The sequence below is a fragment of the Thamnophis elegans genome, chromosome 7 (assembly GCF_009769535.1).
Source record: "Thamnophis elegans isolate rThaEle1 chromosome 7, rThaEle1.pri, whole genome shotgun sequence".
NCBI lineage: Eukaryota > Metazoa > Chordata > Lepidosauria > Squamata > Colubridae > Thamnophis > Thamnophis elegans.
This window is the reverse complement of record NC_045547.1, coordinates 58,759,859-58,783,048: the sequence shown is the minus strand read 5'-3', so window position 1 is coordinate 58,783,048 and position 23,190 is coordinate 58,759,859. Positions and strand designations below refer to the sequence as shown.

Below are 23,190 nucleotides of genomic sequence, written 5' to 3'. Positions count from 1 at the left end.
TTCCTGATGCCTAGTAGCTCTTCGATGGTGTGCATCCAGGAACAACTCACTGCTGGCTTCTGGATCACTCTCCCTTGTCTCCTCCCCACTGGTCCAAGGCTCAGGTGCCACCTGTGCCCTGCTCAGAGTTGGAACCCTATTCAGGGTCCTCCACATCCTCCAGAGCTGACTCATAGGGCCCCTCGCTGTTGGAGTCTGGTGGCAGCTCCAATGGCTCCTGCTGGGCCACAACAGGAACTCTACAAGATGCAATGGGCTGAGAGAGAGAGAGTGACTGCTAATAACCAAGCAGACAACTTTGTCCCCCAAAAGTAGAGAAGGGATCTAGGGGATCAGCCATATTGGACTTAATTCTCACTAACAGAGATGAAATGATGAGAAAGTATTGAAGCTACAGGAACCTTGGGGGAGGGAGAGAGTAATCATGAAATACTGGAATTCAACATTATTCAAACACAAGCAATGGAACAAAGTCTAACTAGAGTCTTGGACTTTAAGAGAGCTAATTTCAATAATCTCAGAGAGAGCTTGGGAAGGATTCCATGGATGAGAATCTTCAAGGAGAAAACTTGGGGAAAACAAGAAGCTTGGGAAACTTTGAAAAGTGAGATTATAAAAGCCCAGTGTAGCACAATACCAAAGAAGAAGAAAAATAGCAGCTGTCAAAAGAAACCAGCATGACTGCATAAAGAACTCTCTAATAAATTGAAAGGAGAAGTATAATAAGTGAAAAGAGGGGCACATAACTAACAGAATATCAGCAAATAGCCCAAGCCTGCAAAAATGAAGTGTGGGAAGCTAAGACTTAAAATGAACGAAGGCTTGCGACAAAAGTAAATAACAAAAAAGCTGCTTTCAATATGTAAAAAACAAGAAAAAAATCTATTAATGGGAGAAAGTGGCAAGAAGGTGACAAGCAATAGGAAGAAAGAAGTACTGCTCAACTCATTTTTTGCATCCATCTTTACACAAAAGGAAAAAACAGTCCAACCTATCTAAAACAGTACAATAAAAAAACAGATTAGTAAAACAAGTTAAAATAGGCAAGAAAATGGTAAGTGAACACCTTTCCACCCTAGATGAGTTCAATTCACTAGGACCAGATGGATTACACCCCAAGGTTATGAAGGAACTGGCAGACATGATCTCAGAACCACTGAATTATATCTTTCAATGATCCTTCAGCACCAGGAAACTACCAGAGGACTGGAAAAGAGCTGATGTAGTTCCCATCTTCAAAAAAGAAAAAAAATAGATCCAGAGGACTATAGGCCTATCAGCCTGACCTCAATACCAGGGAAGATTCTGGAAAAGATAATCAAGCAACGAATCAGCGAACAAAGTGATAACCAAAAGCCAACATGGGTTTGTCAAAAACAGATCATGCCAGACAAATGTTATTGCATTCTTTGACACAGTGACAAAATTAGTGGGCCAGAGGAATGCTGTGGATATAATTTACGTTGACTTCAGTAAGGCATTTGATAAAATAGACCATAACCTACTATTAGATTAATTAGAAAAATGTGGGTTAGACAGCATCACCACCAGATGGATTTGTAACTGGCAGACCAACCGCATTCAACATGTAGTCCTTCAATAGAACTGCAGCTACATGGAGAGAGGTATGCAGTAGGGGACCCAAAGGCTCCGTTTTAGGCCCAGTACTCTTCAACATCTCCATCAATGATTTGGATGTGGGGATAGATGGGGAATTCATAAAATTTGCAGATGACACCAGGCTGGCAGGAATAGCCAGCACTCTAAAAGATAGTTTACAGAAGGATCTTGACAGACTTGAACATTGGACCCTACCTAACAAAATGAAATTCAATGGTGAAAAAAGTACGGTTCCACATTTAGGAGGAAAAAACAAATGTACAGGTATAGTATAGGTGGTAACTGGCTCAATAGTAGTAACTGTGATAAGGTTCTTGGGATCCTAGTGGAAATCACTTAAATATGAGCCAGCAGTGTGCTGCAGCTGCCAAAAAAAAGCCAACTCAGTTCCAGGGTGCATTAACAGAGGGATATAATCAAGATCACGTGAACTGTTAATACCACTTTATAATGCCTTGGAAAGACCACACTTGGATTACTGCTTCTAGTTTTGGTTGCCACGATGTAAAAAAGATTTTTAAGATTCTAGAAAGAGTGCAGAGACTAACAACAAAGATGATTAGGGGACTAGATACTAAAATATAAAGAATAATTGCTGGACTTGGGTATGTCTAGTTTAATGAAAAGAAGGACCACGGGTGACATGAAACCTTTGCGAGTTGACAAAAGCAGTGTTTCAATATCTCTGGGGTTGCCACAGAGAAGAGGAATTCAAGCTATTCTCCCACCCGAGGGCAGGAAAAGAAGCAGTGGGACGGAAACTAATCAAGGAGAGAAGCAACATAGAATTAAGGAGAAATTTCCTGACAGAACAATTACTCAGTGGAACAACTTGCCTCCAGAAGTTGTAAATGCTCCAACACCAGAAGCTTTTAAGAAGAGATTAGACAACCTTTTGTCTCAAATAGTATAAAGTTTTCTGCCTGAACAAGACTAGAAGATCTCCAAGGTCCCTGCCAACTCTGTTATTCTGTATTCTGTTATATATGTACTCATATCTACTCTACGCACTATAAATACCTGTTCCATGACATTTTTGGAATAAAAGAAATATTTCATTTTTATATGGCAAACCTTAAACTAGGGGTATTACTGGGCCACGGCCTGTTTGGAACTGGGCCATGTAGGTGGCAGGCAAGATCATGCGATGACTATCTTGCACTTGCCCACGAAGCTTCCCTCATGCAAGCAGGGGCCATTCTCAATCACAAGAAACTATCCTCCCACCAGCCGGGCCGCCAAGCCAGAAAGGTTGGGGACGGCTACTTTAAACAAGTTTTAATTGGCACTTTTCCCCCAAGATTCCTGAAATAACTATCTTTCTTATTCTCATGCTTGGCAGCTATAAGATAAGAAGTGACATTGTTCACAATGTTTTTCTGTCATCTTCATTTGCATGATTTCAGTGTTGGAAGAGTTTTGCTTTATGTCTGCAACAAAATCTTGGACACGCCACATCACAATAAGACAAGGGTCTTTTATTGCTCTGCCTTTGCAGTTTGTCTAAACTTTCCACACCTTCATTTTCTACATGGAGTTACCCATTTTGTATTATGAACAAGTTAAGACATTGCCACACTTCAAAGCCATATTCACAAAGGACACAATGAATAAAGGTGAATCTTGAATCAGATGAACTTCCATTGAAAGGAGTGTGGTGCATTATACAATATATAAAGAGATCATCTGCTTTAAATATCCATATTCTCCTCTCCTTACAGTATACGTTTCTATTTCTAGGCACAAGGATTCAAACATGTGCATATCAGTAAGCTGTGGCTACAGTGACTTTCATGATAGGCTATTGCATTTCACAAAGTAACAATATATATCGTGCAGACTTGATAGAATCTGATTTTGCTGTATGTTATAAATGCATGTATGTGTGTATGTATGTATGTATGTATGTATGTATGTATGTGTGTATGTAATGCAATGTTTAATCTTACATATATGAGTGTTTTGTTACATGCCATGTTAGATATTCAGAAATAAATCTACTGATTTCAAAGCAGATATATTCAGGAATTTTTTTTTTCTCTTCAAAATTCAAGTGCAATCCCTAAATCCAGGGATATTTTTAAGGGATATACAGTATTATTGTTTTTTCCAAGACAGTTTTTCTTTTCTATTTCTATAGACATGTGTATATGCACACACATATACCAAAAGAAAAAAGAAAAAAGTTGCAATTGTCTCATTTGGACCTTTTTGCTTACTTGTTGTTTTTCTTAATGTCCTGTCCTCCATTTCAAAACCTGAGCATTGTTTCTAAAGCCTCCAAAGTATGATATCAATTTATATAATAATCAGATGAATATTATTGATAGGTAAATTAATTTGCACAAGCATAATTTAACATCAAAATCCCATTACATTTCCCCAGCTGAGCCACACCATTTAACAAGCCTGACAAATTTCATGAAAAAACAGCAAATTCCAAATTATTTCTTTTGTTTTTAATGCATGTTTAATATTCAAGAAAAGGAGAGAGATGTGGTAATTTATGCTGCAGATATCAAAAAAGTAATGACATGGAAAATGGTATTCTGGCAACAAAATGTATGTAGTCAGTCATGCTGTTAAGATGAAGTATTGTTTTTTATTCACTTCCATTGAATTTCAGTCAAATAGTATAATGAATAATTATAGTTTTAATTACTTTGGGAGATAATCCACAAGGCATAAAGAACTGTTTGAAATGGATCTTTAAAAGTAATACCAGTTATCAATATTATTCTTTCATCCTTTATTTGTAATTGCATTTGTGACAGGAGAAAAAAAGCTAATTGGCAAAACTATTTCCCAATTAAGCTTGACCACTTGACTTTTGACTTTGGTTGAAACACAAATTGGGGCAGTCAGTTGCATTTTGAAGAAGCAGGTTGCACTTTTCCCCCCAGAATAAGGAATATTGGAAAATACTGTAACTTGTAATTTGCCATTTAAGGGCAGAGAAGCCTTATTCTGTCAAATGTACTAATTGGGAAAAGGGGACGGATTAGTAATAAAAAGTGTAAGATTTACGTAATTTGAAGAGAAGCCAGAGAACAGTAATAAAGTAAATATATGCATTCAGAGGTTGGTGTTTAAAAGAAATGAATCAAACAAAATTAAGGTTTGAAAATTATTTCCAAAGGAATTGTACTTTCTTTGTGCTTTGTGCTTTCTACATTATGCTAAGGTAGAAAAAGACTTCTGGCACTGCATAGTGCCAAAAAATAAGCATACACCTATATAAATATATAAGATTTGCAATAATAACAACAACAACAACAACAACAACAACAACAATAATAATTAAAAATATCGTGAAAATGTCCATTTCAGAAGAAACCAACACCTCTTCTACCGGTCCTTGATGAAAATCAAATCCAAACTAATATTCACCCATGTAAAGAAAAAACTTTTGGAAAGAACTGTGGGAAAACCCAGTGGTGGAACACGATAACACTGCCTCCTGGATCTAGGATATTCAACAACAAACAACACAAAGCAAGATGGAAAATATTGCAATAAAAACTGACATGGTGGCAAAACAAGCAAAGAAGGTCAAGAACTGGAGTGCACCTGGCCTGGATGAACTGCATGGATACTGGCTAAAACACCTGACAAGCCTCCATCATCGCATGGCCACTCAATTTAATCAAATGCTTCAAAATGCAACAAGCGAAGAATGGTTAAGAGCTGGTCAAACATATTTGATAATGAAAGATCCAGAAAAGGGCACAAAACCAAGCAACTAGTGCCCAATTACTTGTCTGCCGACAATGTTCAAACTTTTTACAAGGATACTGGCAAATTCAGTATTCAATCATCTGATGGAAAATAGTTTGTATCCAGTAGAACAAAAAGGAAATTATAAAAAATCAAGAGGAACAAAAGATCAGCTGCTCATAGACAAAATAGTACTAAAAAATGCAAAACAAAGAAAAATAAATTTAAATATGGCATGGATTGATTACAAGAAGGCATTTGATTCATTACCCCACAACTGGATTAACACCTTTCTGGAAAATTTTGGAATCAGCAAAAATATTTGCACATTTTTGAAAGCAAATATGCAAAAATGGAAAACAGTTCTAACAACAAATGGGGAGAACATTGGTGAAGTCAACATCAGACGAGGAATCTTCCAAGGCGATTAACTTTCACCACTACTGTTCAACATTGCATTAATTCCACTGACAATAATCATATGAAACACAGAACTGGGATACTAAATCTCAAGCCAACATGGCAAGATAAACCATCTACTATGCATGGATGACTTAAAAATGTATGTGAAAAGCCCCACTGAACTTAAATCAATACTCAACACAGTTCAACTGTTCAGCAGTGACATCAAAATGAACTTTGGGCTTGAAAAATATGCTATATTATCCATGTGACAAGGAAAAATTGAAAAAAAACCCAGAAGGAATAGAACTGGGAATTGGAAATATAGTAAAAGCATTAGCAAAGGATGATGGTTACAAGTACCTAGGCATATTGGAAGCAGATAACATCTTGAATGGAAAAGTCAAAGAGTCAACGCAAAAGGAATACATCAGGAGAGTCTGCAAAATATTAAAATCAAAGCTGAATGCTGGAAACATAATTAAAGCCATTAATACATGGGCAGTTCCAGTGATACGCTACTCAGCTGGATTCATCAACTGGACTCTGGCTGAACTGGAAAACTTGGACTGGAAAACATGCAAACTTTTGAATATGTATTATGCTTTACATCCACGAAGTGACATCGACAGGTTGTACCTGCCAAGAAAAATAGGGGGCAGGGCGCAATTGCAAATCCATCAAACTGTAGAAGAAAAATAAAGTTTAAATGATAATGTGAACCAAAGTACAGAAAAAATTGCTGCAGGCTGTGAAAACTGAGAACAGCATAAAAACAACAGAAACAAAGGCAGAATATAAGGAAAAACAGCTGGATGACAGATTAAATAGATGGAAAACCAAAGCTTTGCAGGAACAGCACTTGAAAAACATTGAAGGAAAACGTGAGGACAACTTGACATGGCAATAGCAATAATAATAGCAATAACAGTAGACTTATATACCGCTTCATAGGCCTTTCAGGTCTCTCTAAGCGGTTTACAGAGTCAGCATATTGCCCCCAACAACAATCCAGGTCCTCATTTTACCCACCTCGGAAGGATGGAAGGCTGAGTCAACCTGAGCCGGTGAGATTTGAACCGCTGAACTGCTTATCTAGCAGTCAGCCTGCAGTGCTGCATTTAACCACTGCGCCACCTTGGCTCCTCAACATGGACATGGGCACTCCTCCACATGGACATGGCTTAAGATGGGAACCATCAAGAAAGAAACAGAAGGTTTAATACTGGCTGCTAAAGAACAAGTACTACAAACTAATGCCATGAAAGCGAAGATACAAAAATCCACTGACAACCTAAACTGCCGACTTTGCAATAACAACGTCGAAACTGTTTCACATTTAATATGTGAATGCAGCAAAATTGCACAAACTGATTACAAAGCTAGACATGACTGAGTTGCTAAATTAATCCACTGGTCATTATGTAAAAAATATGATATACCTGTATTCAAATAGTCATGGGAACATAAAGTGGAAAAAGTTATCAAAAATGAGAAGGTGAAGATCTTGTGGGACTTTCAAATACAAATGGATCATCATTTAGAGCACAAAACGCCATATATCACGGTTGTAGAGGGCCAAAATGTACAGTTTATTGATATCACTGTTCCTGGAGATGCCATAGTCGAAGAAAAAGAACTAGAAAAAATAATGAAATATCGCAACCTGGCCATCGAAACTGCACGGCTATGGATGAAGCATGTAACAGTGATACCCATTGTCATTGGGGCACTTGGCACCATGTCCAAGAATTTTACAAGATACAGCAACAAATTGCAGCTTCCTGCAATAACACCAGCGGAACTGCCAAAAAATGCGCTACTCAGAACATCTTATATTTTAAGCAGGGTCAACCGTATCAACCATTAGCACCAGTCACTGGTATTTGTAATGCATTTTTTAATGTTCAGTTGGCTGAATTTCATGTTTAATGAATAAAGTATATAATAATTTTTTAAAAATCCACGTATCAAAGGTCTTTGGGTAGGACGGTGAATAAAAATGCCAAGTCTAGTCTAAGCATCTAGCAACCAACCAGAATAATAAATTAAATATCTGACAAGGTTCCACTAATGACTATAATTGTCTTACCGGTGAGCTGCACAATGGAAGTATAATGTATAACTGGCAATGAAAAAATCCCAAAATTTATTCCACTATCAAGAAAAATATGATCCATATAATAGAACTTACAAATATTTTATCCAATAAAGAACAGTAAGTTGGAAATCTGGCCAAATTACATGTGATCTACTGGAGCCCTTCTTGAACTGATATTATTTAAGAGATTAAAATGCAATTTCTAACATTTCCAGATATTTATCCCTAGATCTGGCATTAATTTTGCCTAGATTAATGTGTCTGTTTTACCTCTGAAACTGCTACAAAATTAAAAGGTAGTGCTGGGGAAGAAATATAGGGGGTTTCCTCAGGGACTTATACTTTCATACCACTTCAGTCTTGTGTATCTCACTAATAGAGGTGAACCAGGAGAGTTCATCACCTCCAATGCCACATTTAGATTTAAGTGAGGACATGAATTAAAATACTTGTTTGAGTCATAAGAATTGCCTTTAAAAAAACAGAACCAGCATATATGTTATAATATAAACGGTTATATCTGTATCTGTAATAGTGGCTGCAATTTTTAAAGAGGCTAAAATATATTTTATGCAGGGACATATGAAAGATCATCATACCTCATATTTCTAGAAGTTAGTGGGAAGTGTATAAAATAAAGCTGAAGTTAAAGAAAACAAATGCAAAATGCATTTCTCCAAACAATAGAAATTGCTATAATAAGCATATATTTATGCCTGCATTAATATTCCCATGTGGAAAGGTTTTTTGTACATTTCCTAGGAATACAAGACATTCTTATCAATGAGCCTCCTGTACCATGCTTTTTTAAATACGAGTTTGCTTCCTACAGCTAAAAGTATCCTTTGCACTCATTCAACTCATTTTGCCCTATTCCCTAATGTATAGTCTTTTTTCTCTCTTTCTAAAAGCAGCTAGTGCTATCACTAGGGTCAAAAAGTCAGATAAAACATTTTCTTTTCTGATTAAATTCTGATATGTGGAAGGTAGTAGTAGAGTCTTTACCAAAAGTATTGCAAAAACATGAGTTATAAAGAAGAGAACAGTTTAAGAAAATTTTTGCTTATTTGTGCATTCATTCATTCATTCATTCATTCATGATACCAATTCATTTATCTAGGATGCTGAGCTTGTTTTCCATTTGTTTTTAATTGATCTAGGATGGCTGGACTCCATTTCATGCTGCTGTTGATGCTGATAATGTTGATTGCCTGAAGGTTTTGATGTATTATGGAAAATCAAGAGATGGAAGCATTGAGAGTGAAGCAGATGCTAACAACATTTTGAACTTAGAGAGTGAAGACTTCTTTAGCCATAAAGCAAAGCCCATTGTTTCTGCAGATCTCATCAACCAAGTGAACAAAGATGGCTGGACTGCAGCCCACATAGCAGCATCAAAAGGCTTTAAGGTCAATTTGTTTATCTAGCACATTGTTTAGGATATTGAGCAATCAGATTTAAATGACAATTGTGCTGGTATGCATAGCTGATATATTTGAGGCCAAATTTTGTCTTAATTTAGGATGCTATTTAAAAAGGGGACAAGGTTAGTATTTGGGATTAAAAAATATGAATGTGTTGCCATGAAGGTGAAGGATAATGTAAACCAGTTTTAAGATCGGAATAATGATTGAGGTAAATATCCTGCATTATAGAATTCAAAATTATCTAAACGAAAGACAAACATAAACATTATTTACAGATTCATTGTCACCGAAGAAAGATAAAGCAACTACCTATTAATCTAATTCATATGTTTGTATTCTATTAATTGTGGCCAATGTTGTGCCTTGTGGAATTAACAATAGGGATTGCTGGTTTCCTAATCGTTGGTTTATATTAAGATTACTTTCTAAATGCTATGCTATTCCTTATCTTCGAAGGGACATAATAGAAACATTTTAGCTGGGCATAATGGAAAGATTAAATTAGATGGGCAGGTCATAGATCTTGTACCAGTATTGCCCCTTCACATACAGTATCCTAAAATAGCCAGATCAAACTGGTGTGCTACTTGGCTGATTATATAAACTGCAATGGACTCCACAGTAGTAATGGCTATCTGTTCTGACCCCCCCCTCGTTCCACACCAAAGCACACTCCGAGCCACAGATAAGTTATGGCATTTAATTAACAGACAGACAGGTCCTTAGCAGCAAACCAGCACAAACAAGCTTGGGCAGCAATAAACACAGATAAGGCTTGGCAGCAATCCAGCCTGCATAGCTCATAACAATGTTCTCCAACATTCGATCTTGTGTTGACTTCTGCAAAGAGGGGCGTGTGCACAAGTAGTCTTTTTATAGTCTGGAGAGGAGCCTAATGACCACCAGCTGAGTGCAATTACCTCCTGTAACTGCGCAACTGTTCCTGACGCCTATTAGCTCTTTGATGGCGTACATCCAGGAACAACTCACTGCTGCCTTCTGGATCACTCTCCCTTGTCTCCTCCCCACTGGTCCAAGGCTCAGGTGCCTCCTGGTGGCCAACCAGCCTCTCTGCGCCATGCTCGGAGTCAGAACCCTGTCCAGGGTCCTCCATATCCTCCAGAGCCGACTCATAGGGCCCCTCGCTGTCGGAGTCTGGTCGCAGCTCCAACGGCACCTGCTGGGCCACAACAGCTATCTGTATAGATGGTGAAAAATTGCCTGGTTATAAACTGCCTTGTTTCCAACTTAAAGCAAAATAGTCCTTAGACTTTAAAGCTGATAAACATTCATCAGATTTATTACAATCAACTCATTGGGCTTTTTGCAGGAAGATAGTATAAATCATTTTTTCCCCTCTGAAGTAAATGAATGCAGAGGAAGACTTTTTCAAATCTGGGTGCTGTGACATATATTTTTTCCTATTTAGTTATATCATAAAAAGCCTGTACCATGGTCTTCTTCAACCCAGTGCTTTTTGATAAACACTATAATTTCTATCATTCTCCAAAGTTCACTTTGCATATTCACTCTTTAGGAATAATGGTGCCTGTAACCTAATCCAGTCTATTTATTATCTGCATATGTATTGGGTATGTTTTGCTTGTAATAAAAAAATAAAACGCTTTGGGGTGGGGGTGGGGTCTTGTTGCAATATGCTTGTCCAAATAATTTAATGGAATCTCATAATGCAAAATGTCTGAAGGAAGCTGGTTCTTTTTATACATAACTTATTTCAGTGATGAGAAGCATTCATTTTAAAAGGCAATAAAAGCTGAATCCAGTTCATATCGATCCCTTCTACCCTTCAAACTATATTGTTATTATCTTTCCAGAGCTGTCTAGAAGTTTTATGTAGCCATGAGGGACTGGAGGCTGAAAGAAAAGATAAGTGTAACCGAACAGTACATGATGTTGCTACTGATGACTGTAAACATCTTCTAGAGAATTTGAGTAAGTTAGCAGTCTTATATGAGTACCTGAATGTTTCTGTGAAAACCCAAAAAAGATTTCTCTCTATTTCTATGTAATATGACAATAGAGAATGTTCTCTGGTAGAAAGCCTGAATGAAGGAATGGTTATGGTATTGTCCAAAGACTGGGTCCAAAGGAACTGGGCCAGTGAATGACCATGGCTCAGCCATGGTCATTCACTGGGCCTGTGCCTTTGAGATGTTGACTAGATCTTGTAGTTGTAGAAAGATTGCCATGACACTTTCAAATGATATAATGGTCTTTAGAGATTAAATGTAGCCCCAGAGAGATCTAATTTGTTTGATATTAAATCCGGCTTCCCCTATTCATCCTTATCCAAAATACCAATGGAGAATAAATGCTTCTTATCTTTCCAAAGATCAAAAGACCATCCTAGGCAGATATGGAGCTGCTCTAGTAATTACTTGCTGGCATTGTTTGGGCTCCTCCTCACAGCCAGATAGGAAATAATGAGACCATGAGACTATGAAAATATAGATAAGATGCAGGCTCTCCATGATCGTGATAACTGTTATCATAGCACCACTGATGCTTTTGTCTGGACTTTCTCTGGCAAGAGAAAAAAGAAGAGAGGGGAGGCAAGAGAAATAAATCTTCGACAGGAATGTTGGAATGGCCTGGGTTGTTCATATCATGTGAAAATGGCCAAGGAGAGAAGCTGTGCCAGTTTCTGTTTATCAATCCAACCTACTTTACAGAATTGTTTTGTGAGAAAAGTTGAAAAGGTAAAAGCTCTCTATGCCATTTGAAGCTCCTTGAGGAAAACAGGACATAAACCACTTCATCTCTCTATGGAGTTGGTTTAAAATATTTTTAAAATAAGGGTGGATTTTGTAAATAGAAGGTAAAATATGCTGTTACATTTCAGACATTCACCATGTAATACTTTTTATGGTGTTTGCACTCTTTTCTCTTGAGCCATCTTTGTCAGAGATTTTCAGACTTGCCATAATTTTTAGCCATACATAGTACAGATTGAAGGCACCTTAGAGCACCATTGATTATTCATGACATTTAATCATTTTAGCACTAATCACTTACATTCTTTTATGTCCCATTGACAGTAAAGAAAAGTTGTATAAATCGCTCTTATTATTTCATGCCAAATTTGTATTTTCTCAAGGTAATTCAGTGAGACGATATCATTATTTCAATTTTGCAGACCAATCTTCTACTTGTTTAGGTTTTTCCACTGAGACCATTCTCTATTGCATTGCTCATGGCTTCTTGCCAGTTTATAATCATGTTACTCAAATGCCAACGTGAGATGCGTCCTTTGAAAAGACTGGTACTCCTCCTTTCCCAGGGATACTGTTTTTCTGTTATCTGGAATTTGGATTTTGGAAAACAGTCAGAGAAGATTCACCATATATGCTCTTTTTGTAGTCATCCTTGTGAGCATTGTGGTTTGGCAGAGCTCCAGTGTTAACCTCTCTGTCCCATTTAAAATTTGAGCTGTCTGAAGTAGCATATCTAGACACCTAAATTAGCATGAAATGGATTTTTCCCCAAGGCACTCTCACATGGAACTTTGAATGGGAGGGTTAATTACATTTTGAGCCTTTTTACATCAACTGAGAATTGGCTTATGCAGCAGCAAAGTATCTTTAAGCTTTTACTTATTGTAGCAAACCACAACCAGCATTTTAAATGAAGGAATAAAGTAGATTTTCCCCACTAAAGCGGGGGGGGGGGATGTACAGAATACAGGCTGTGCTGAAGAAAATAATTTTAAAGTATTCACTTTTGCCATCTGTTGCAACTTTCTTTCCTAACCATACACATTTGGAATGCCATCCCACTTCATGGACCAGAAAAAATTAGCAAGAGTGTGCTGGGAGAAAAGATAATCTAATGGTTCCAATAAAGTTTCCTTTTTGTTCTCTTTAGAGATGAAGAGTGTATGTGTGTGCACATGAGTGCAAACAAAGGCACAGGCAGATATGCATGCTGCCATATAGGGCAGCTTATTAAGAAATGATCAGTAGAAATACATGTATATTTTAATAAGAAGTATTCTAAATATACATATTTTTAGTTTGGGATTTAAAAAAAATTCTACTTCTATTTTTTTTGAATTTGTTCTTAATTGTTAAGCCAGCATTTCTCAATTAGATGACTTGTTTATATAAGTTGGATGGCAATTATCATAAACACTAGTAAAGATGTGCTCTCTGGGGATTGTAAGATCTGTAATCCCAATATATTTGAAGGATGCCAAGTGAGGGAAAGCTGATATGCAGTAGGGTAAAGTTATTATTAGAGCAAGAGCCTTCACAAGATGTAAAATTTATGATTTGGCTAGAATCATAATAATATGGTTGGATATTCTTGAAATTTAAAATAGGGAAAGCAATGGCCTTCATGGTTTTTCTTTTGTACAAAGATTAAGATAAAAACCGATAAAATACAAGTAATATAGATAAAGGTGGAAAGAGCTGACTAAAAGTAAAGATACTTTAAAAGATAAACTCTCTTGAACTGAGCTTGATTTCTATTAAGGGGAACATATCCATGCAGTTTTGTTCATATTGTAGCTATTGTCCTTCACAGATTTTTTTTTTCAACTTCCCATTTTAACCTACATCCCTGAAGTTTTCCACAATAGGTGAGGCTAGACAGGAAGGAAAAGGACAGCAAGAATCTACCAATCAACCAATCACTGCCCTGGAAAAATGCCCCCTACCCTATTACATTATTTGTGTGCAAAGTGTGTAAAGTTGGAGCATTGTAACTTATTAAAATACTTTCCCGCATCATGGCTCTGAAGATACTCCACACTCTTCATTTCTGATTCAAACAGCACATAAAGCATGAAATGAAAATATAAATTTGTAATATTTCACCTTTTTGTCAAAATGTAAATAAAACTTTCAGGTGATCTATCCAGCCATAATGTTTTTAAACTGTACTATGCAAATGGCTACCGTACTGTCTATTATGACCTGAGTCATTTTAGATATATTTGATATCCATCTAATGAAAAAAAGGATCATAAAATAATCAGATTATAAAGCTAGATCTGAGACCACTGTTGGGTACATTTTTGCTGTAAAGTAAAATACTTTTGATTTGAAAAATCATAGCTTCTCTTGGAGTCATATTTTAATGTATTTGCAGAACTAGCTCTTGAATCCAGGAATGAAAAACATTTGAAAATGTACTAGTAAATGCTATGCCTCTGTTGCAGATTTTTTCAGTTTTCTAATTCTACCTAAACAGATGCTTTTAAGATTCCTTTACGGATTGCTGCAACCCAGATTGAACAAACTTGCTATGGTACAGATGATCTTGATATGGAAAATACTATATGGATGTTAAATATACGAAAAGAGACAACCTGGGATGATTTTTCCAAAGTGGTGACTCAGGCAGTGATAAACCATTTCCAAGCAATCGCCTCTGATGAATGGAGAAGCCTGGAAGACTTGACACCTAATAACACCACAGAAGTCAGTATCGGCCTCACTGAGAACAGTATATTATCCATCAAACTGGGTAAGCGCTGGTGTTTTGCAGATCTTTCACATATAAAAAGTAAAACTTGGGTAAAGCTAAGCCAGTTACAAGAAGCTGGTAGAATATAAAGATTGTCTTGAGATATAGCACTCACCAGAGAACTCAAGGAAAACTTGGCCTTATCTATTATTTCCTGCATCTGAGTGATAATAAACCTATACTATAACATCACATGCTGCTATAATGTTGATATTTGGCTTTCTAAGAAAACTTACTGTCTTGTACTAACCCAGTCATTGATTTGTAAAGCATGACTCATGTTTGAGTGTGATATATGAAACCAACTGTGACTTATTCAGAGCATCACATTTTAATATAATGTATGTACCCTGGTGTGTGATCATTCATCCTTCCCCCTCCCCTCAGTATCTGGCTTATTGGTTTATTTGGGAATTGATTTGAATCTGTGTTAAACCATGATTCCTGCTAAGCATATCAGAAAAAAATAGGAATTGGAATGGAGTCATTGTTTCTTTTGTTTGTTTTTATCCCATCTTTATTATTTTTACAAAGAACCAACATGACTAATATACTCAACACACCTTCCTTCTCTTTATTTTCTCCACAACAACTATTCTATGAGAGGGTTAGGCTGAGAGAGAGTGAATGGCCAAAAGTCACCCAGCTGACTGTCATGGCGAAGGCAGGACTAGAACCCAAGTTCTCCAGCTTTGTAGCCTGGTGCCGTAACCATAACCCAAGCTGGCTCTATTTCTTTTCCTCAGTAAAGGAGAAAGTGTTGACAGGAATACACAAGTCTAAAACTTTTCTTGAAGTAATAGAAGTGATAGATTGGTTTTGAATTACATATGGAAAGGACAGTGAAGTTCATTTACTTACCTTTTACTCCAAAAATCAATTTATATTTTTGTGATGTAACTAAATAAATAACTTCAAACACTCTGCATGAGGTACATCCCTTCTGTCAACATTCTTTATAGAAAGGTATAGGAATGAATGTCAAGTTTTTCATCTAAAAACCAGAACAGGTTTCAGTTTGATTAGCTGCCAATATCTGCACTTGAGGGACCTAAATTCTTTCTCAACTATAATTCTTCTGTTAAAGTAAATTTGGAACAAATTATTATACATATCACAAATTGCAGTCCTATTTAATTATTATTGTAGGAGTCAAGTTATCGCTGATAAAGCATGTGGAATTTATACAATTCATGTGGTCTATAGAATAATATGCAAAATGAATTTATATGTATTGTCTCCTGTATTTTTTTTAGTCTGCATTAATCTTTGCATAATAAAAGATATGAATGCCAAATTATAAATTAATAATAGTTACAATAAAAAGTAGGGTAGAAACTTCATTAAATAATCTTTACCTTTGTTTGCAGAAATCCAACAATTTCAGTTATCAATTTTTTACCTGACCTTTATTTCAATTTCCAAATATGATGGGGAAAATAATGGACTGTTTAATCTTCCTTAGTTGTATTGTAATATAAAAGTTAAAAGTTATAAAAGACAAATATAAAAGTGTGTGATGTATTATATAAATTGCATCATAATAGAACTATTATGTGCTGTGGGTATGCCTCTGAACTTCTTTCTTTCTTTCTTTCTTTCTTTCTTTCTTTCTTTCTTTCTTTCTTTCTTTCACAGGTAATATTTCATGGTCAATAGGTCAGACTTTTCCTCAGCCGCCTTGGGAATTTTTGAAAAGCAATGAGGTGGAATACATCATCATATCTTTACTTGGTAAATTAATTTATTTCTGTTTATTTCAAAGCAGTTTGGATTAATTAATTTAATAAAAACTATAGGTATAGGCGAATGCTATGTATTTACAGTAGTGTGTAATTTAATATTTAGCCTCTCCTAACCTTGAAATTGCATTCATTATTTTTTATCCTAAAGGTCCCCAAGAAGGATATCTGCACAGTGTGACTTATGCATCTATGATCCATCTTCAAACATTACAGAATTACCTCAGGCTGGTATGGGAATGCTTAATTCTTCTTAATGATATTACATTTCTTTCTGACTCACCACTTCTATAAATGTGCTGAAACAAAATCCTCTAAAATACTCTTATTTCCTACCTAAGCATTTGAGAAAAGATCTATTGAGATCTACTTCTGTCAGGACTCCCTGATGTAAATGAGAAAAAGAGAATCAGGAGTTTGGCCACTGAAACAAACTAATTTCTTCCTCTGGAGTATCATTTATGGCAGGGATGGGCAACTATAGGTTCTTTATGACCTGTGGACTTCAACACCCAAAATTCCTGAGCCAGCTGGCTCAAGAATTCTAAAGTTGATGTCCACAGCTCGTAAAGGGCTATAGTTGCCCATCCCTGATTTATAGCATTAAGAAGCAGATTTGTTTGTGACAAAAAGTAATGGTAACATTATATTTAGCTTTAACTGTTTGAATAACTGTGACTGGAATTTGTGACATTATTTTGAGATTGGAAGGTTGTGTCTACTTCTCTCCCTTTGGCTATGAAAATTTTATTTTCCTCCCTGGTTCCATTCAATTGTCTTGCAGAAAATCTATATATGTGGTGACTAGGAGTTGGTGGGACATAATCAGTCAATCAATCAATTCATTTCATTGCTTAGAATAAATTGTGAAAAGAGCCATTCAGGAGAAGCAGAAGCTTTTTCCTGGATATTTGACTGTGATGAACTTACTCTAAATTGCTTGTTTCCTGTGTATGAATCAAAACATTAGCCTATCCCTAAGATCACCAAGACTGGTGATCTAGCATGGCCTATATTCAGGTACAATTGAAGTTTAGATTATCTACATCTAGTGAATCACAGATTCCCCACCGCTGCTCTAAGAGTATTAGGAAAACTGTGCTGGATCAGATCAGGATTTGAGGCAGTCTTTTTCTAACAAGGTGCTTTAGTTAGGAACCCACATATACCAGTTGTCCCCATGTTCTGCCACAGAATATGAAATCATAACACTCATGACATCTATAAGGCAGGAATTCTGGATCCTGCAGGGAGCGCAGTGGCTCATGAGGTTAATAGGCTGGACTGATGATCGGGTGGCTACCATGGGACAGGGTGAGCTTCTGTTACATTTGAGATCTAGTTGCTACCATGGGACAGAATGGGCTTCTGTTACACACTCCAGCTCCTGTCAACCCAGAAGTTCAAAAGTGAGCAACTGCAAGTAGATAAATGGCTACAACTTAGGTAAGCAACTTAATAGGGATGTGAAGTGATGGCAGCTGTGATGTTACAATTCAAGTCTTTCAATCCAGAAGTTCTTCAGGGCTCGCAACACAACTGTAGTAGTAGTACTGGAGCCTGCAGTTTAAAGAGGGGGAAAGAGTTCAGTAATGTAATTCGAATTGTCCCAGCTCTAAGTGTAATCATTGTCCATTTTGATGTTTCTATTGGCTCAATTTCTGATGTTACAGGAAAGTTATTTTGCTAAAAAATTAAGAAGCTGTTTCCTACCAACATTCATGAAAAATAAAAGATGAATGCCATCTATTTAGTCTAAGCATGAAAGCTAGCTAAAAATAAGGAATCCACCTACCAGATGGTTTAGAGATCACCATTGTTCAATGCAAAAGGAAAGGGAAAGGAAGGGTTTTGTTAAAGGCTGAAATTGTATTCTTACTTTCCTGGTAATAAAAACAACTGAACTCTACTTTTGAGTATGAACTTAGACATTTACCCCATAGAACAATATGTGTGTGTGTGCCTGTGTGTGTGCCTGTGTCTGTGTTTGTATGTCTATTCATTTTGAAACAGACCTGCCAAAAATACCATCTCTTAGAATTGCATATTGTACGTCAATATTACTATGTTTCTCTCCTAGGTGGAACAATACCGTAATATTATCTTTCATGGTCCAGAAGGAAGTTTACAAGACTACGTGGCTTATCAGATAGCCCTGTGTCTAAAGGTAAGAGGATAAAACTGCACAGCATTTGGAAAAATGAAAGAACATACTATCAATATTTATTATATTTGTAAATTTTTGACATAGCACAAGCAACTGGCTGCAGGATTCTGCTGTGATATAGTCAAAGTGAAGATAGATGCTGATTTATCCAAGAAGCAACTTGCAGAAGTATTCATCAACAGTGGTATGAATTATTTCTGACTTTAAGCTGTATGCTTATTGGTGTTTTCACTGGCAAAGCTACTTTTTAATTCAGAAAATCTTGGAGTTACAGTATTTAAAGTCCAGCAAACTATAAGAGAAGCATTTTTTTTAAATTGGATTGTTTCATTGGGGACATTGATTCTTTATAGTATGCTATGTCGAAGAGTGGCTTATTTTTTTTCCTAATGATTGAGATGTGTCCAGGGTAGGGAAAAGAGTAGATTCAATAGATTAATGGCTTTTCTCTAAGATGCTTTGCTTATTTTCCCAGCATGACAAAAAATCCACCATATGGGACATGTGTGTCCCATATGTATATGGGACACGGAAGGCTATTCATTGTAAGGCCTTCCTCTCTATGATCAGAACTTTTCTCAGGTCATTTTCTTCCTGATACTGATAGGCCACCTCTGAAAAACCTAGTCATCTCAAAGGGACTTTCCAACAATTGGAATATGATAGGCCACGAATGCAAACAAGTAATTATATGAAAGTATACTCCATATAACACCATGGAATTTATTTCCAAGAGAAATCGATTACATTATAAAGCAATACTTTTATCAAAATATTTGAAAATTAGAAAAAAAGAGAGACGGGCATGATGAGAACTATTAGTATTTTTTTCAGGGATACTCATTAAATGTAATTCGTGAACTATTTTAAAGAGTACAATGTTAAAAACATTGTTTTGGTTTTTTCATTTATATAGTTATTTTATATGGAGTCCCCTTGTGATGGAATATCCAGTGTGTGTGTGTGTGTGTGTGTGTGTGTGTGTGTGTATGAAAAGACTGGAGAGCTTGAAGTCCTTGTAGGGAATGAAGCAATGGAGGCCAGATCCCCCCCCCCCCCCGAACTGACTTTTGCCAAGAGAATATAGCCAATGTCACCAGATTGATGTCAGATGCAAGGAATCACCATGAGCTGATCAGGGTTTCTTCTTTATTGTTGCCTTCCTATTTACAAAAACCTCAGCAGATTGAATATATTTTCTTGGAAACAACCAGAGAAAGGCTTCAGGAATTCTCATGGGGGGGGGGGGAGAAGTCTCGTCACCTATCGCTTCATTCCCTGGAAGGATTCCAAGCTCACCAGTGTTTTTTATTCCTCCCCCCCACTTTAATTGTAGAATTCACCACACTTCTATGTGTCTTTTCCTGCTGGTAATTCATTATAATTAGAATAACAGAGTGTTAATAATTAGTGTATGGAGCAACCATATAATTTTGTTCATGTGCTATCTTTAGAGCAGTCATCTGTCCTTCTCTTTTTTACTCATCATTAAATAAGTATCAGCTCTTCATGTTTGGTAATTCAGGTTGTTCCATCCCCCATCAAACATAATGAGAATGAGGCATGTGAAATGGGCTTTCTTTTTCCAGACACAATAAACTCTTGTATATTTCCAGGTTGCTTGATTCCAGTGAAACAGCCTTCAATAAACAACAGAATCATTATCATTTTAGAAAATTTAGAAAAAGCCTCACTATCAGAATTACTTGGGGAGTTTCTTCAACCTCTTGAAAATCGTGGCTTGGATAACCTCTACACTGTAAAAAAAGGTATACAATGCATTATTTCCTTTGGATGGGTTGTAATCAGGAGTTGACGAGAAAAGAAACATTAAAAGAATAGGATTCCATTTTTTTTCTGTCTCCTTCCTATAGTGATTTTTTTAACTCCTTTAATTGATTTACATTTGGATTGTGATTCTTTATACTAGAACTATATAAACTTATATTTTAAAATTATTTTAGCCAATGGAGTGTCATATGCATATTACTTCCATGAGAACTGTTACCTTATGGGGACCATTGCAAAATCTCGGCTTCAGGGCTCCGACTTGATGGTTCAGCAACATTTTCACTGGGTTCAGCTAAGATGGGATGGAGAACCAATCCACGGCCTTCTGCGGAAATTCTTGCGAAGGAAGGTTTTAAGCAAGGTAGGAATCTCACATGTTTATGTTTGAGACAGTTGTTCACAACCAAATATATTTCACATGATTACTAAAGTCAGCCTCACATTATGTGAAACTTCACTCCTAGTGATCTCACGTACACATCATTATGGTTGAGTAAATTGGTGCAGAGATAAACTTTTAGTTTTGATGGATAAATTTTAGGAGTAATCACTATCAGAGGTAGTAATTTTCTAGAGCCCAGAGGCAGACTGTACACTATGCTTTATCATTTTTGAATAGCATAGCTGCAGACCAATATCAGATTATGGTTCATCAGTGATATTGTCAAACTATGTTAAGCTGACACTTACTGTATTATTGGATTGTTTCCAATGAAGTTATTGTTGCTTTTAAAAACAATTCCATGTTACCTTATTTTTTATCCTGATTCATAGTCAAGCCACAGAATAAAAGATTGTCTCTAGGCACGTTATTCAAAACCTACTACAGGTTTTGATAAGGAACAGTATGTTTTTGGTTTGATTTTTTTTTGTAATAGAAGAGAATATGTGTAGTTCAGGGTTGAACTTCACAGTAAGTTTTATGCTGACTGCAGACCTTTTGCTAATAAGGAGAGCTCCAAATACTCAAGTCTAGCCAGTGAGAGATGGTACATCATCTTATCTTCAAAGTATAGTCATAAATATTGCTACTTAATAGAGTGAGTGGGAATGCCAGTTCCTAGTGCAAAAAGGATGTTCTTTGGCCTGCACTATTAATCAGACTTGTTCCTCAAAAGAAGCCATGTCTGATTTACAGCGAATAAGAAGGACATTAATATTTGGCAACCCCAAGATTGTCTCTTCATTGCAACTGAAAGTTACTCATAAGTTTGTGTTTTGCTATTTAAAAAAGTAAGCTAAGCTTATTGTGATTATAACACTTACATTCCCCACTTTAGAATGTTCAGAGCCCACATATTATTACAATAATCACTACAATAGTCTGTATAAAGTAGGCTCAATGTGAGTCATTGCAATAATTTGCAGTTTGAGACTGAAGTTGAAATTTCCTGGTTCTCGATTCAGTTTTGTATAGAATGGGGGGGGGGAATCTTAATGCAAAATTAAAAATGTTGTGGCATCACAATGCTTGCTTCAAACATGGGACAAGGGTAGCAATGCTACAGTAGTTCTTGGTCTTGTAGTTGATCATAAGCAAAAAGCAAGCCAATTTGTTCTTCACTTTCCCCAATTTGATTAATAAAAATCCTCCAACCTCTTTCTTTTTGTCCTTGTATTCCTTTAATGGACCATTCATGAAATTGAAAGGGGAGGAGAATTGCAGCAGTGACGTGCAGTCAGGGGAGGCAGGGGAGGCAGAGCCTCACCACTGTCATCATGAAAATAAAAAAAATGTAAAATGAAAATGCCTGAGGTAGTTGCTGCCAGAGTCACAGTGGATGACTCTGCTTAATACTTAACTGTTTAAAAAAGCCTCTTAAAAAGTGCCCTCTACAGGAGGAGGTGGGAGAACTTCGTGCCTCATTTAGTCTGACTTTATGATCACTCGAGCAGAGTTAAGCAAGGGTTAAAAGCCGAAAAATTCTTTATGTAGATGAGGCACTCGGTTCTCTTGCCTGTAGAGGCATTTTTTTAGAGGCTTTTTTAAACAGTTAAGCAGAGTCATCCATTGGGGACTCTAGCAGCAGCTAACCCAGCCTGACCTCAGCAGCTCTTGCCTTTTTCCTTTTATATTTTTACATTTTCATCATGGCAGGCAAGAGCAGAGTTGAAATCCTCTGTGATTGTGAAACAGTTGGAAAAGGAATGTGGGTCGGAGGGAGGGGGAGGAATTCAAAATTAATGTAATTTGTAAGTAATTGTATTATTGTAAGTAATTTGTGTGTGTGTGTGTGTGTGTGTGTGTGTGTGTGTGTGTGTGTTTTACCCGCTTCTGCTGGTGCGGAGTCTGTCACTTTTTTTAATGTCGGACATAGCGGCAGGGCTTTTGGCATCCCGCCTCTATGTCGGACATAGTGGCAGGGTGACTTTTGCCGCTTTCTTTCTTTCTGCCTCACCAGCCATAAACCTCAGCCCATGTCACTGAATTGCAGTAGTATTGTGTGTCATCAATGGGAGAGGAGGTACCTGCACTCCTCTCCTGGTTGGAGTTTTTGAAGTAGCCATACTCAGATAATTGAACAGGGGATAAAGGATAACTAAAGGGGGGTAAGAGTTTTCTTGGATAAACCCCAACTTTTGAGTCAGAAAATGCAGACCAAAATAGATGTTTTCCAAAACTAGCATAGACAATGGCATGCCAGGAATATTTAGGTGGAGGAGTTAGGCTTTCCAGCTGGGAAGACTCTCTAAAGGCCATTGACATACTTCTTTTCACAGTAAAGGTAG

General features: G+C 36.7%; 1 protein-coding gene across 1 annotated transcript in view; it reads left to right on the top strand.

Moving 5' to 3' along the window:
• The window catches only part of CTTNBP2 (cortactin binding protein 2), a 134,029-nt gene that overhangs the window by 81,845 nt on the left and 28,994 nt on the right, over positions 1 to 23,190 (top strand). The window contains exons 8-16 of the mRNA XM_032221526.1: positions 9,001 to 9,249; positions 11,103 to 11,220; positions 14,485 to 14,760; positions 16,399 to 16,494; positions 16,654 to 16,733; positions 18,583 to 18,669; positions 18,754 to 18,853; positions 20,286 to 20,438; positions 20,634 to 20,821. Coding sequence (XP_032077417.1) covers positions 9,001 to 9,249; positions 11,103 to 11,220; positions 14,485 to 14,760; positions 16,399 to 16,494; positions 16,654 to 16,733; positions 18,583 to 18,669; positions 18,754 to 18,853; positions 20,286 to 20,438; positions 20,634 to 20,821 — 1,347 coding nt within the window. The remainder of the gene's footprint in view (positions 1 to 9,000; positions 9,250 to 11,102; positions 11,221 to 14,484; positions 14,761 to 16,398; positions 16,495 to 16,653; positions 16,734 to 18,582; positions 18,670 to 18,753; positions 18,854 to 20,285; positions 20,439 to 20,633; positions 20,822 to 23,190) is intronic.